Here is a 15,377-nt window from a genome sequence, read left to right as displayed (position 1 = left end):
CTTGTAGCAAGTTCAAATTGCAGCTCAGCATTGATGTTAAAGGCTAGGGCTAAACAGTCAATTCAGAATTACTCAGAGATTAAGTGTGTAAAAAAATCTTAAAGAGGATGAGCCATTAGAAAGTGACCTTTAGACAAAATTATTAGTCTCTTGCTGTGATAATAGTTTTATCCATTTCATATATGGCATCCACAAGCGCTCATATCCAGTTCTAATCAAAGCTGAAACTCTAATGATTAGGCTTAATTTCGAGCCACTCTAATGAGCTGCATCTACCTGTATTCTGTGCAATGTTCCACATTTACTTTAACCTATAGAAAATAAGAAGAATTATAGATTATAAAGCCATGTCTAATCAGCTTTGGGTAAGCCCAGCTCAGAGGCAGGGAGGGGCTATTTGTAGGCATTGTTTAGAATGATGAATTCACCTTCACTGAGTGTTGTGGGCTTAGATTCCTTCCAGATGGCTTTTGAGAATAGATAGCTTATTTAGCAGGGTCTGATTTAACTTGCAGTGGAATTATTCACATTGTGGTTGACATGGTTCGTCAATGTAATGCTGTGTGAAAAGAGAAACAAAAATTACCAGCATATGAAAAGTGTATCTTCTGGCTGTGCTGTTTCATTCTGTGTTTTGTTGCAGTGATATTGTTACTAACTTGTTTAATCCCTGCATGGAGTGGCTTTGGTTATTAACATGCTGTTGTATTATGCCAACATTTTTGCTCTATGACTTTCCAATAGGGAAAACATTTCTAGAAGGTAAAAATATTTAGATTTAATACATTTTAAGCAATTAGGGGAAAATGAGTGATCCTCCTATTTCCATTTCTCATAGTCCAGTTCTTTTCTAACTCTTTTGCTTTGCTTCTATCCTTGTCATAGGAACCTGTATATGCTTCTACTTACTCTCCCGTTATACCCGCTCTCCATAAATTTCATCCTTTTCTACCTATTAATCAGGTGAGCAAAAGTCTGCACAATTCAAGTGCTCCACAGTTTCAAGCAAGCACATTTTGACAGGGCTTTTTTACATGGGAAATGAATAATCTTCTTAAACGATTAACTAGCTTGGTAAATGCTGCTTTAAAGAAACATAGTATTATGTCACTATGTTGTGTACTCTTCTTCAACATACTTTCTGTGTTTCCCTGGTGGTTGCTTTTCTTAAAATTCTGTATCTGTTAGGCTATGGAGGTGAGAAATAAATGAAGGAGACATTATTGCATTTATCGTAACACTGAAAAATGGCAAGTTGTTAAAAAAGTTATAAAAAGGAGCAATATGTAACTGCATAGCATTTTTTTTAGAATAAATGTTGGGTACCCTGACTTCTCTGTAAGTAATGCACATATACATTGTAAGACATCAAATGATCTAATTTATTGACTGTAAAAAACAAGCTGCTTTTGTTCAGAGGTGACTTTCCTATAGTGCTTTTCCCTAGTCCTTGTCTAAAGGATTTTTGCCTTGGTACATTCTACTTCTGTTCTCTGACTGTCCCATCTTCCTGCTCTCTCTCTCTCTTTCTTCCCTGAAGGTCTGTAGTACTAGTTTGAAAGAATCAAGCTCTCTGATTTCTGATGAACGTCATCCTTGGAGACGGAAGGTGAAATGCTGAACAAACTTCCTATTTAATTACAGGAGGGAGGAGTCAGGCAGAAAATTATATTCAGATCTAAGATGCACATTTCTGAAGCAACCTGTGGCAAGAGAGCTAACTTTATGTTTGCTTGGGAACAGAGTCCTGCTGCCTTTCCAGTAAATCTTAGAGCAGCTTCATGTGAAGCTTTCCTCCAAATTATGTCCATACCTCATAAACAATTTGAATAACTCACTTTTGAAGGATTTATAGATAATGAGAAATATAACCTTTGTTCAGCTAGAGCTACATAACAAAGTTATCTTTGAGCAGAAGTAGAATGCTGTATCTTGATCTGAGCAAACAGTATCTGTTTCAAATGATCAGAGGCAAAAAAAAAAAAAAAGCAGCAAAGGCAGGAGCGAGCAAAGAAACAAATTAAAGAAAAACATAAGAAAACAAGGAGAATTAATTGGAAGGTCTCAACAGATCTATGCAATTCTCATTCAGTTTTATTATATACTTCCTTGTACCTTGCCTCCCAGCTCAGATCTGTAATTGTAGTTCTATAAGAAATAATTTTTCCTAATACCCAATCTAAACCTCCCCTGGCACAACTTGAACCATTTGTTCTTGTTGTATCACTTGTAACTTGGGAGAAGAGACCAGCACCCACCTTGCTACAACCTCCTTTCAGGTAGTTGTAGAGAGAGCAATAAGGTCTCCCCTCAGCCTCTTTTCTCCAGACTAAACAACCCCAGTTCTCTCAGCTGCTCCTCATAAGACCTGTTCTCTAGACCCTTCACCAGCTTCATTGCCCTTCTTGGGACACGCTCCAGCACCTCAATATCCTTCTTGTAGTGAGGGGCCCAAAACTGAACACAGTTTTCAAGGTGCAGCTTCACCAGTGCCAAGTGCATGGGGCCAATCAGCTCCTTAGTCCTGCTGGCCACACTATCCCTGATAGAAGCCAGGATGCTGTTGGCTTTCTTGGCCACCTGGGAACACTGCTGGCTCATGTTCAGCCAGCTGTCGACCAGCACCCCCTGGTCCTTTTCTGTGGGACAGCTTTCCAGCTGGACAGCTTTTCAGCCACTCTTCCCCAAGTCTGTGGCATTGCATGGGGTTGTTGTGACCCAAGTGCAGGACCCAGCTCTTTTCAGTAGAGATAAACAGGCATCTGATTTAATCTGAGGTAGATTTTTTCCAAATCTTGAAAAAATGCTTTAGCCTATTCCTGAAACCTTTCAAAATTGCCAGCATCCTGGGTAGAAGCATAGGGGCTGGAAATGGATAAGCTGGATAAGCTAAGTACAGGTTATTGGCTCAGAACAACTGTCCATGGGAATTTTTCTCATCTTTCACTGTCTTCCTAATTGGCCAATTGTTGCTTGTTTCTCATTTCAAATAACATTTCTTTTTAATGCCTGGTTTACCAGATTTTTTCTGCTAGCCTTTTACCTATCTGTGTGATTATTTCTTCTTTACCTTCATCATTCTCCTCTAAGTTGATGTCATCATGAGGGTCTTCTCAGCAGAATTGTATATTTTTTCCATGTGTATGAAAATATTATGCTCAAAGTTGGGACCAATCAGATTTCTTTAGAAAGAATTTTTCAGTCAGTTAACTAATTTGCAGCCTGTAAGCTGCCCTGGTATTGTTATATTGCTCAAAAAACCTCAGAATGTCATCTGTGATTAAGTCAAATACAATAAATCACGGGTAACTGTATTAACATATTTAATCACTACTTTATCTCAATCAAACCTACCATTTTGATTAAACCTGTTTTCCATAATGCTATGTGGAATTACATTAATTAGGCGGCTGTGCTTTGATTCTTTATTGATTATCTTACAGCAGTCTTCTCATGAGTGCCTGTAACAAGACACAGCTTGTGTGACCTGAACCTACCTTCTAAATATTAACATCATCTGAGCTTTTATCAGTGCTATACGTTTTCCCATTTTCAAAGTTGTTTTTTAAATAACATAAACACTGCTAGTGTTTGGGGCTTCCCCTAATGCAGAGTTTCATGTTGGATATCAATTCTTCTGACCATTTTCCTTTTTCACTTCATTTTAGGAATGTATCAGTTGTCTGAAACAAGAGATAGAAATGACCACATGCATATGTACTTAATAACAACTTTAGAATATTTCATTGAATGTAACATGATTTTTTTGTTCAATGGAAAACCATAATTAGCACTGTTGTCTTTGTAAGATTTTATTTATTCTTCATACACTAAAATTGGTTTTGCTTTTTCTTGGGGTCATTAGCTCCCCTTATCAAATGTGACAGTTACATTTTGAGATTTATTCTCCTTTCATATCTCTTTCTTTTCTCACTTGGAAATAAAATTTGCACTAAAAGCTTGTCAAATTTTACCTGGCTTGCCATATTTTCTCCCAACCAGAATGTGCTTTGACCAACTCATGCCTCCATAAATGCTGTCATTGGGCAAAGGTGAAAGCTTTCTGAACTGCTCCAAATTACAGCTTCTCTTTTTTTTTTTTTTTTTTGTTAATTTTTCAATGAATAGAGTAGGGTGGAAGTCTTCATGCATTAGGAAGAGAGATCTAATATGGAATTGCTCTTGAGTTTTGTAACATACACATATTCAGTCTGATTTATTTTTTTTTAGGAACTCCAAGGATATTTTGCTTGATGGAGCAGCTTGAAATCTTCTATTTATTTTCTTCTACCCTTAGATACCTACTTTCTCTCATGTTTTGACAAAGCTCCAAAATTACTTGTGGTCTTTCTTACAATTTACATTTGTAGTGATTAACACATACACATTCCTGGTCTGTGTTTTCAGAATTTCCAGTAGCTCTGCAGACTCTGGAGCATCAGGTATTTGCTGGAGAGAAAATTCAAAATTGAGTCCCTAGTCACTTAAAAAAATATAAATAATACATACCAGAAAATCCATATGACTGTTTCTTACTGCCTCTCCCTCACTTTCCCTCATACCGTAATTGAAGTCAGCATCCTCACTAGCTTGAAAGCATTTGTTTTGTGTATGAAATTTCACTTGTGGTTTCATTAGGTAGATATCAATTTCCTGCCAAGATCTCTTTTAGTATGTTGCTGTTAGTTTTATTCTACCAGCTGTTCATTCCAGTGGTGCCTGTGCTTGGGACATTGGACTAGGTAGAGATTTGTGGAAGCGAACAGAGATTACTTCCAGTGCTTTTATTTAAAGAATTCAGAAGCTTTTAAAGAAGAGGAAGCAGTATTGAATAGACTTGGATCTTGTTATTTCTATTGAATGCTTCAGAATTCTAGGGAAAAATCAGGAGGCTTTATCTTGATTTTATGACTTGCAGTCACAGTGCCTGGTTGCCCAGCTGTCTTTCCTACAAAACTGAGAGGAAGCTTACTGCAGAAGGCTGTGGAGGTACATGGAAGCAGAGGAAGGACTGGAGGGCCTTCATGTCCTAGTCCTCATACAAGCCACTCCTTGGCTTGTCTTTACTCTTCTGGCTGAAGGCTACTGTTCCTAATAAATGCTAAAAGCTACAAAATCTGGTACAGTGTGTCCTCTGCAGTCACAACAGTTTTTATATAATGTATCATGAAACAGAGAAGAGTGTTTATGTTCACAAGCTTTTGAGTCCTTTCTTATTTCCCCTTTGTGGTTATATGAGATAGAGCTCTGATAAAGCTGTAGATTTTTCATGTGTTTTTTCAATTCTAGCAGCTAGGTTGTAAAGAAAAATACCAAATGGCACACAACTTGGAAGTAATTCTAGAGCTGACAGTCCCATGCCCTAAAAATACTTTTATACTTTATTTCTGTGCAGTAGAAGCCCTGACATGTTGCTACTTTTTGAAGATAAGTGCATTGAAGCATTGTTTCTTTGGCTTGCCTTAGCTGCAGCAGAATATGTAAATTCAATTTCTTTCCCATCTAATGTACCATCATCAATCCTTTGTGTTATGAGGGCACTAAGATATTTAGTGTACCTAGCTGCTCCTAATCACTCAAGCTGTTGGCTACTACCTCTAAAGCAAGTAAGGAAAGCTGAGGGTGACCTAAAGGAAAGAGGGGAAAAAAAAAAGAAGAAGAAAAAGAGATTATCACAGTCATTGGAAAAATAGTCAGTAGAGCAAGCTGACCCAGGAATTAAAGTGAGCAGCCTCTGGAGAGATAAGGTTGCTAATCCTACCTGGCGAATTGATTTACTGTAAGAGTGATTCAGAAATCACGGTTACAGTTCATTGTTATTCCTGGTGACACCTGCAGATTTGCACACTTGAAAACATCTGCTGAAAGTCACTTTAGTGATCTCACTAGTATAGCAAGTCATGCTTCAAAAGAACAAGGTCTGGAAACTTACACGCTGAGTTAATAGTTTGCTTTGCCTAGAGAGATGCTATTTGTCTTGGCTGGTAGTTGGAAGAAAAGGTCAAAGAGCATAGACCAAAACTTTATCTTCACTGTCTAATGAGCAGCAAGATAATGGAGCTCCTTAGAGTCAGAGTCACTAAGCTGTGTCTGTGAGTTTCCTTTAGTAACTTTTCTCCTGTGCTCTTCCCTCTACAGCTAGCAGTTAAAATGTTCAGCCAGTCCTTTGCTATGTCCTGGTCAGTTTATCTGTTTTTTAAATATCTCTCTCTTCCCCCCCAAAAAAGCAGAGAGTGGCAGATAACCAGGAGAGTCAGATGACCATCGAAGAAAGGAAACACCTGATTACAGCTCGTGAAGAAGCCTGGAAGTCCAAGGGTAAAGGAGCAGCCAATGACTCCACACAGTTCACTGTAGCTGGCCGAATGGTAAAAAAAGGTCAGTGATAAAATGATCCTAATATAAATAAGCCACTGCTTATCTGTCTACTCAAAATAAAGCCAAGCTAAAGATATGCAAAACCAGCATCTATGTTTAGCAAGAGAGGACTGTTTATCTTCAACTAAGTATCATGTCATGACACTGTTCACTCTAGCTTCTTGTGGCTTGTGTATTGATCCAATTTGTTCTGCACTGTTGCACTATCATCCAGTTATAACTGGGCTCTGTGACTGGTGATAGTCAATCACTTGAACAGTCATGTGTTTTGTTTTTCCTTCCAATTCAAACCAGAAGGCACAGCTGGATTATTCTTTCTTATTTATTCTTCATTTGAAAACCCAGGTGCACTGTCTAGAAAAGAGTTGCAAAATCCAGTTGTTGCTATTGCTGGCACTTTCCCCACTCCTAGGATCACTGGGAATATTTAGTACACGTGTTATTTTTTTGGATGCTGTTTTGGACAACAACTTGAAATACTGTGTTTGGCTGAAGAAATCACGGCAAAGATTTCTGCCTGGAACCAGGGAGTAGAAATGATAAGGGAGCAATGTTGACATTTTTGGGATCTCTTTAATTCAGTCACTGTTTCCAGACGCAGTCATTCTTCTGAACTGGACAGGAGTCTCTGAAGACTTTACATGGCAAAAATATAGATGTTCAAGCAGTATGCCCGGGACAATGAGAACAACTGATGTCATGTGGTTAATGAATACTAAATTTTGTTTTGTTACAAGAACTTGGTTATTAAACACAACAACCATGAACCATGAGTTAAGTGCCAGCCACCAAAAAAAAAAAAATGTGGGATGGCAGATAAGCAGATAAATTATATTAGGAATTACATCCATTACTAACATATTTTAACTGCTGCTCACACTGTTTTTCTGCTAGAAATGCCAGTGGTCAGTGTTTAAAGACTAACCTATTTTGGAGGTCGCCAAAAAAAAACTGTTCAGCTGTCCACAGACTCCTTTTTGAGATTGGTCATGGGTTTTTTTGCCAAATAGTTTGTTCTTTGGAAAGGAATAGAAGGTGAGAGCTTTAGCTCTTTTTAATGGGGAAAAAACCTAACACCTTGGAAGGATCTCTTTAGGTGCTAAGATCTTTCTTTTGGAGAAGCAAGGTAGTCCGGTGACAGTGACATAGATGAAAGTAGCTCAAGTGGGATTTTATTCAGATGTGTGCTATTATTGTTGCTTAAAATAATAAATTATCATGATGAATTTTTAATTTAAGAGATTATAAGAAAGTAATGCAAAATTAAATCCTTGTTATATACATGTGCACAAATGCTGTATATTAATTGCTTCTTATGGCTGAGAATTTTTTTGGTCCTAATTGGAAGATGATCCTTTAGTAACATCTGAAGCTGTTCTCAATGTGGTCTTGTAGATCAGTCCTGGGAGAGCTGCTTAAGAGCTGTGTCCTTGCAAATACATCTCGAAGGCTTTATTGGTTGACTTAAAACCTGATGGAATTTTGTGTCTCTTAGGTAACAGGGAAAAAAACAGTTTGCAGAAAAGCTGCTTAATTATATTCTAAGTCTATCTTGGTGTTTGACAATTAGGACTTGCCAGGAGTTGCAATAAAGTCAGGGGAAACGTGGTCATTGTATATTCTTCCAGCAGAATATGGGTTTAATCTGATCAAAATAACCAACGGCTTGAATGTATGTGGCTCAGTAATTAGTAAGCTATGGCTAAGTGGAAAATAGGTATTAGACGAAGATTTAAATGACAGTTTCCCCACTTACTGAAAGTCTAGGCAACAAGAGGTAATAGATGCAATTCTTCATTTCTACCTAATAAAAACCACAAAACCTATAGAAGGCCATTTCTCTTACTGGAACAACGTAGATTCACATGAGGAGAACTGAAAACAAATAATGTTATCCACTGGGTCCAGAATAAATTGCTTTATGATAGTTACTGAAAAGGAGAGAGGAGAGTACAAAAAAGGAGGGAGTTGTTCTTGATATGGTGGGGACTCTGTGACTTCCATTTCTACTGCCATTTCCAAGTGCTCTTAAAAATGAACAGGGCCCAAGAATTACTGCTTAATCCAGGGAGAGTGTTCACAGGACAGACACATCCTGCTATGTGTATTAATGGAGGTGGGTTTCAATTTGAAAAGGGATGTGAGGGGGTGGGAGCTGTGAAAGTGCCAATCAAGGTCTTGGTAGTTTCCCTACTAGCTGTATCCTTTTATTCAGAACAGTTGCATGTTTTTAAAATGTGGCTTGTGGTAGAACTGGAGTCCAAAATGTAGACCAACTGAACTGCTGCTACCTTGAAAACAAGCAAAATGACTGTGTTCAAGAGAAAGCATGTGTCTTGTTAGCTTGCTTTCAGACACTTGGAAACAAAGCTTTGTTCTTGTCAATGGGGCAGTTTCTGAGGCTGCTGCTGATGTAAGGAGCAGGCAGGGCAGTACACTCTCCCATCCCTAATATTATGACCATTGTGGAGGCTGGGGAAGTATGAGGGACTGGCCAGGCTCATCTGCTTTCCCTAAATAGCTTCCCCTGGACTCACCCAGCACTGCATTTCCCATGTTCTGTGTTCTTCTGCAGGACTGGCCTCTCCAAGTGCCCTAACACCAGTAGCATCCCCTTTCAGTAACCGTCAGAAGTCTAACACTCCAGTTACAAAGCCCTTGGAAGGTAAGGAATAAAAATGGCTGAAATATGCTCAGGGTTTTTTTATTTCCTGTAATTTAACAAGTTTTACTTTTTGGTTTGCTTAGAAATTGAAGCCAGGCCTGATATGCAGTTGGAATCAGATATGAAGCTTGACAAGTTGGAGTCATTCTTGGGAAGGCTGAATAACAAAGGTTGGTAGAGTTACCAAAGTTGTCAGTGTATCCACTTTAGTAAATCACTTAAAGTACCTCTTAGTTAAAATATCTGGTAACAGAAACTGAATATTTCTTTGTTCAGAGTGCAGTTACTGATCACACAGTTTATTTGTGTGATTCAGTCTTTGCTAAATTTTAACAAAAAAGCCTTATGCTATTGTATTACAAATGTACAATAGAAAAAATCACGAATGCCAAAGTAACTTTCTTACTTCTCTATATACAATGTACACATTGATCCTGTGAGCAAAACCGATTAAAGGACACAGCCAGTCTGAACCATGTTGCCATATACAGTGAAACAGCTTTAAAAGTAGTTTAATCTTCTGAAAATCAAGATAGGACACTAAGCTGCTCCCACGCACAATTCATTCACCTTCTTGCTTTTTTGAAAACTGACTCTCAGTAGCAGCTCATACAGCTTGTTGGCTACTTATGAAGCTGTCTGAAGTCCTCTGGTGTTTCCATCTCATACATCTGTCCTTCACTTATAAGACAAAAATCCTTTTATAATTTTAGAGTGTCAAAACCATAAACAAACATAATCACATTTCAGCAAAGGAGGCACTAGCATAGGGTAATGATTGAGCCATGCTCACGAGTCTGAAATAGTAACTTTTCAACTTGTAGCTCCAGTAGATCTTTTCAAAGGAAGGATTATGTGGTTGGAGGCAAGGTAGAATATGCAAGACCATAAAATGCTACCAAAAAACCCAATTTTTTATAATGCCATATTTTTTCAGCAATGTTTCCCAACAGTTTTATAATAACAACTATTGCATGTGAGTAGCATTTACATTCTGGTTTTATTGGTCTTTTCCAACAGACTTTTCTATAATCTCTCCTTCAAATTCCATCAATTTAAAAAAAAAAACACAACAAACAAACAAAAACACCACCAACAAAAAACAAAACATCACCACCCCCAAAAATGTGTTCTAGAGTTAGAAACTCTAGTATGATTATTTATTGTGTGATTTTTTTTTCCTGCAGTTGCTGGGATGCAAGAGACAGTGCTGACAGTTACAGGGAAATCTGTGAAAGAGGTGATGAAGCTGGATGATGATGAAACGTTTTCCAAATTTTATCGCCATGTGGATTTTCCTTCCTCCTCAGTGCCTTTGGATCTTGATGAGGATTTTGATGCCATCTTTGATCCTTCTGCACCAAAGTAAGATCTTCCTTGTATTATTTCCCCACCCCCCCATTGTTACAAATGCAGACATGGGGACGGTGGCCAAAATGTTCAGCTTTAAGTCATCTTGTAGATGTCATAGTTCTGGGAATGTCCATTTATTCTATATATTTCTGAAGTCACTCTTTTACCTGAATCAAGGAACTGATCCTGATTTCCTAACAAATGTCACACCCAAAATCAAAGCAAATCTCTTGTAATTAGATGATTCGGACTAGGAAAATTAACTGATAATTCTACACACTGCTTGTGTTTCAGGTTGATATCTTCTGTAGCAGAACACAAACGTGCAGTTAGGCCTACACGCAGAGTCCAGTCCTCAAGAAACCCACTGAAAATGCTGGCAGCAAGAGAAGATATTCTTCATGAATATACTGAACAAAGACTGAATGTTGCCTTCATGGAGTCAAAGCGAATGAAAGTAGAAAAAAGTAAGCTAACAGGATGATTTGTACAAGACATTGTCTTGCTGTTCTAATTAAAAACATAACTAAACCAATTATCCCAACACAAAAACTACAACTGAAGGAATGAAACATATTCTCCGAGAGGTAATAAATTAGTTGAGGTCTGAGGTTGAATGTAGACTGTCTAGCAGGTCTGGAGAGAAGGATGTGTGTGCGTCCTCAGGGAAAACTACCTACAGCCACATCCTGTGCATAGGTTTAATTATTTTTAGGACAGTCACCTTGTGCAGAGACAGTGCCACTTTGCCTGCAGGGTGAGGACAGGAGAGGAAGGAAAGCAGATCTAGCATTATGTTATGTTGGAGGGAAGCTTGCAAGAATAGGTGAATTTTTGTTCAGATTCATTGGCCTCAGTTTTGGGTCCTAGTTGTCTCTCAGAAACTGGACTTAGCCTTCTTGACTCCCAAATACTAATTTTTATAAAGGATCAGTACTCAGAGCTTTGTATTTTACTTCTGACGTTGGTTTCTTCTAACAACTGGAAGGATAGCAAGAGATTATTGTAAAAATTATTCAAAAGTTTGTCAAGGCAATTTTACCATTTGGGGTATGATTTTCCTTATTACATTTGAACAAAGGGAGATCATCTTTAAGCATTGCCTGTATGATGAAAACACTAATTATGTGTGTAATACTTTGTTGCCATTTGATGAGAAGCATTTCTCTGAGTTATGAAGTCATCAAGTGCTTTGTCTTTGGTTGAGAAATAAGCAGAAGTAGCCAAGAACGTAGGCTTTGAGTTCACAGTAAAACATGACTAAGGAATTTAAGATCTACACAGTACTTCAGAAAACATTGGGTAAGATGTTTCCTAGCAAAGTTGGTATTTCTGCCAAGTGACATAATTCTGACACTGACAGTTTACTCTTGGATGATATTTAGAAATTTAGTACTATTAAACAGACAAAGCTTTTGGACTGGCAATTAATCTGAGTTCAACCTCATTTTTCTGTTGCTATTGAGAAGGAGAGAAACTGGAAATAATGGGGGGAATAATTTTTTATGTAACAACACGTTTTTAAATATTTTTGTGTGTGTGTGTGTTTTGACTCCAACTTCTTTCTATGTACAAGTGTCTACAAACTCAAATTTCTCAGAAGTAGCACTTGCTGGCTTGGCAAGCAAAGAGAACTTCAGCAACGTTAGCCTGCGGAGTGTCAATCTAACAGAGCAGAACTCTAACAACAGTGCTGTGCCCTACAAGAAGCTAATGCTGCTGCAAATTAAAGGTATGCTCAGACTGCTTTTACTTTCTATACTTAATAGGCTGATTGTAACGTATGGGAGTTACTACCACAGCTGGATGCTTAGATTGTTCTAGATCTCCGGCTCGAGGCTTATGACCAAAACCTAAAAGAATAAGTGAGAACTGTGTGACAAATGCACAACCTTACCAATAGGTTTCCATTGTGGCCGCTGCAACCTGTTTTTCAAGGAGAAAACAGAGTATTTCAGGAATTCCAGCCATCTCCTGTTTTAAGTTTTGAACTGCCTCATTCTTCCAATGCTCTGTATGACTTGGAAGTGACATGGTAGTGTTCTTGTTCCACTTCCCCTTAGAGTCCCTAGTAATGTATCTGATCCTGCAAAATAATAGCTACTTTTTTGGCAAAGTAAAAAACTTTCTACTGCCTACAGAAACTATGCCCTAACTTCACTTAAGCAAATCTGAAGGCTTCTAGAATTTTGCTGCTGGCTGCCATTTACTTAATTTCTGTCTAGAAGTAAACATAGTTGTTAAAGCAGTAACGGGAAATAATAGAAATTGCAGTTGATAGGAGGCAATGGGTTTTTTGCTTCCTGTGAGTAAACCCTTTTTCCACAGTAGTAGTTTTTTAATTCTTAACAGTCAATTCCCATATATTTTGCTAAATGTGCTTGGATTGTTTGTATTTCATTCAAAACAAATTAGATCGTGGCATTTGATAGCAGTAGTCAAAGGAATATAATTAGCTGTGTTTTCTCTTTAGGAAGAAGACATGTTCAAACAAGATTAGTTGAACCAAGGGCCTCATCACTCAACAGTGGAGACTGTTTCCTGTTGTTAACTCCACATTTGTGTTTCTTATGGGTAGGAGAGTTTGCAAATGTCATAGAAAAAGCAAAGGTTAGTAGTATTTGGGTTTTTTATTGTTCATTTTTAGAACTGTCACAGCAGATGTCTCTAATGTAATTGAGCCTTGGTGCCAGTTGTCTCAGAGAGTCAGTGACAGGTAGATACGCAGGATTCCTGTAAATATGTTTTAGCCTGTGCACTGAATTAAAGCTGACAGAGGAGTGTGTAGGTTTTGAAGCTGCAAGAGAAAAGAGGATATCCTCAGGAAACAGATTTGCACTCAAACAAGAAATAGTCTGAATTGCAGGATGTCCTTTTTATTCCCATGCTCATTAAGATCAGGTCTTGTTTTAAGGCAAATGAAAGAATGAATGTATTTCTGTAACATTTTCTTTAGTGCAACGAGTAATAATTCTTTGCCCTGCTATTTGCTCTATTATATCCTATCTACTTTTGCCTTCTCCCTGAACTAGATAGACAAAAGTATTGCAAAGGCTTTAGCAGTCCTGTTCAGATAACTGTTACTCTCTTAGGCTTCAGAACTTGCAACTTTAATTCAGACAAAGAGGGAACTTGGCTGTCGAGCTTCTTACATACAGACTATAGAAGAAGGAATAAATACCCACACTCATGCAGCCAAAGACTTCTGGAAACTCCTTGGTGGACAGACAAATTACCAGTGTAAGCATTCTTACTGTTACTGTATTTGATGTATTATCACAGTAAAGAGTTGAGTTGGTCCTGTTTAGTATAAAGATAGTTGGATGTTAAAATCTCTTTATTTTTGACAATCTTTTCCTTAAGCTGCTGGAAGTCCTGAAGAAGATGAAATGTATGAAGCTGCAGTAATAGAAACAAATTGCATTTACCGCCTGGTAGAGGATAAACTCATTCCTGAGGATGACTACTGGGGGAAGGTGCCAAAATGTACCCTGCTACAACCAAAAGAGGTATCGTGCCACTTACTCCTCCTGTGGGAAGTGCAGGAACATACAACTGGTGGTGACTTCCAGTAACTGCAATGCTCATGGAAAGGCTCACTTGAAAACTGGGGCCTCTGTGTTTCTGAAAAGCTTCTGAGCACTTTGCTGTCTAGAGTGTGCTGGAGGTCTCAAAAAATTAGATCGTGTTACCCTTAAAGTGAAATAGTATTTTAGGAAGTGTAAATCTTTTTGCCAACAGTGGCCTGCTCCAAAGCCATGAAGTGCAAAATAGGTAGCACTTCAGAAAAACAAAATAAAAACCCATTTTCTCTTTCAAGCATTTTTATTTCTATCCTTAACAGACTTTTACCTTTCAAACAACCATTTCACCCATTTAAGTAAGAAGGAGAGCAAATTTCCAAAATAAAGACATTTTCTTCAAAGTGTTCAAGTTGCTGCCTGTTTGCTGAGTCAATTACCACAGTGTATGTTCTGTCAGCCTTTCCCAGCTGCAGGACAGAGTGCAGGTCTACATGGCAGTGAAAGCTGTTGTAGCTGGACAGCAGTCAGTCATGCAATATAACTGGGTTTTTAGTAGTAAGAGCTCTTACTGCTAGTGACCTAGCTACCCCCTAAAGATACACCTCATAGTGTTCTCCACACTTGCTTCTAGTCATCTCCAACAATTGGATGTTGCAGCACAGACCACTGCCCGGGCCTTACTGCAGTGCTGGGTGTTAGTGTCGCTGCAAAAGCTCAGCTATTTGGAGGGGTTTGTGTTCAACGCTCTCAGTGTTAAGCACTAGGAAACTGGAGGATCAGGTATTGTCTGACCTAATGGTAGATTGTTGTTTTGGTTTTTTTTGTTTGTTTTGGTTTTTAGGTACTGGTGTTTGATTTTGGCAGTGAAGTGTATGTATGGCATGGAAAGGAAGTTACTTTAGCACAAAGAAAAGTGGCATTCCAGCTAGCAAAACACTTGTGGAATGGCACCTTTGACTACTCCAATTGTGACATAAATCCTTTGGACCCAGGAGAATGCAATCCCCTCATACCCAGGTATCAAAATTTTAATTTTGTCTCATAGCAGGTACTTAGTTTTCTTACACTTATTTCACAGTTTTTAATTTGATTATTTTGTTGTTTTTGTCTTGTACAGAAAGGGACAAGGACGTCCAGACTGGGCTGTGTTTGGCAGACTCACAGAACATAACGAGACCATACTGTTCAAAGAAAAATTTCTTGATTGGACAGAGCTGAAGAAACTCAATGAGAAAAATTCTAGTGAATCCCTTCACCAGAAGGTGCATATAATAAGCATGCTAGGTATTTCAAACTAAATGACCTCGCTGGGATGGAGGCCAGGGAAGCTTGTTCTCAAGGATCCAGAGCACTTTCTTTATCTTGCAGGCTTTGACCTAGGGTTCAGAACATCACCACCTAGAGTGAACCTGCAATGTTGCTTTATATTAGTGATGAGCAGCTCAATGACTCAAAGT

The 15,377-nt window shown here is 38.3% G+C and overlaps 1 protein-coding gene across 25 annotated transcripts in view; it reads left to right on the top strand.

Annotated features, from left to right (window-relative positions):
- Positions 1–15,377, top strand: part of SVIL (supervillin) — a 134,108-nt gene that overhangs the window by 105,312 nt on the left and 13,419 nt on the right. For 15 of the 25 annotated variants that reach the window (XM_051609457.1, XM_051609463.1, XM_051609462.1 and 12 more), the window contains 13 exons: positions 886–963; positions 1,541–1,609; positions 6,228–6,378; positions 8,954–9,043; positions 9,127–9,213; positions 10,231–10,408; positions 10,691–10,863; positions 11,973–12,128; positions 12,870–13,006; positions 13,489–13,636; positions 13,760–13,905; positions 14,762–14,937; positions 15,038–15,182. In XM_051609457.1, coding sequence (XP_051465417.1) covers positions 886–963; positions 1,541–1,609; positions 6,228–6,378; positions 8,954–9,043; positions 9,127–9,213; positions 10,231–10,408; positions 10,691–10,863; positions 11,973–12,128; positions 12,870–13,006; positions 13,489–13,636; positions 13,760–13,905; positions 14,762–14,937; positions 15,038–15,182 — 1,734 coding nt within the window. The remainder of the gene's footprint in view (positions 1–885; positions 964–1,540; positions 1,610–6,227; positions 6,379–8,953; positions 9,044–9,126; positions 9,214–10,230; positions 10,409–10,690; positions 10,864–11,972; positions 12,129–12,869; positions 13,007–13,488; positions 13,637–13,759; positions 13,906–14,761; positions 14,938–15,037; positions 15,183–15,377) is intronic. The other 10 variants (XM_051609468.1, XM_051609466.1, XM_051609467.1 and 7 more) reach the window with 5 other exon arrangements.

This window comes from Apus apus, chromosome 2 (genome assembly GCF_020740795.1).
Source record: "Apus apus isolate bApuApu2 chromosome 2, bApuApu2.pri.cur, whole genome shotgun sequence".
In the NCBI taxonomy this organism is placed as follows: Eukaryota; Metazoa; Chordata; class Aves; order Apodiformes; family Apodidae; genus Apus; species Apus apus.
Note: the sequence above shows the minus strand (reverse complement) of the source record. Positions and strands in the feature narration are given on the sequence as shown.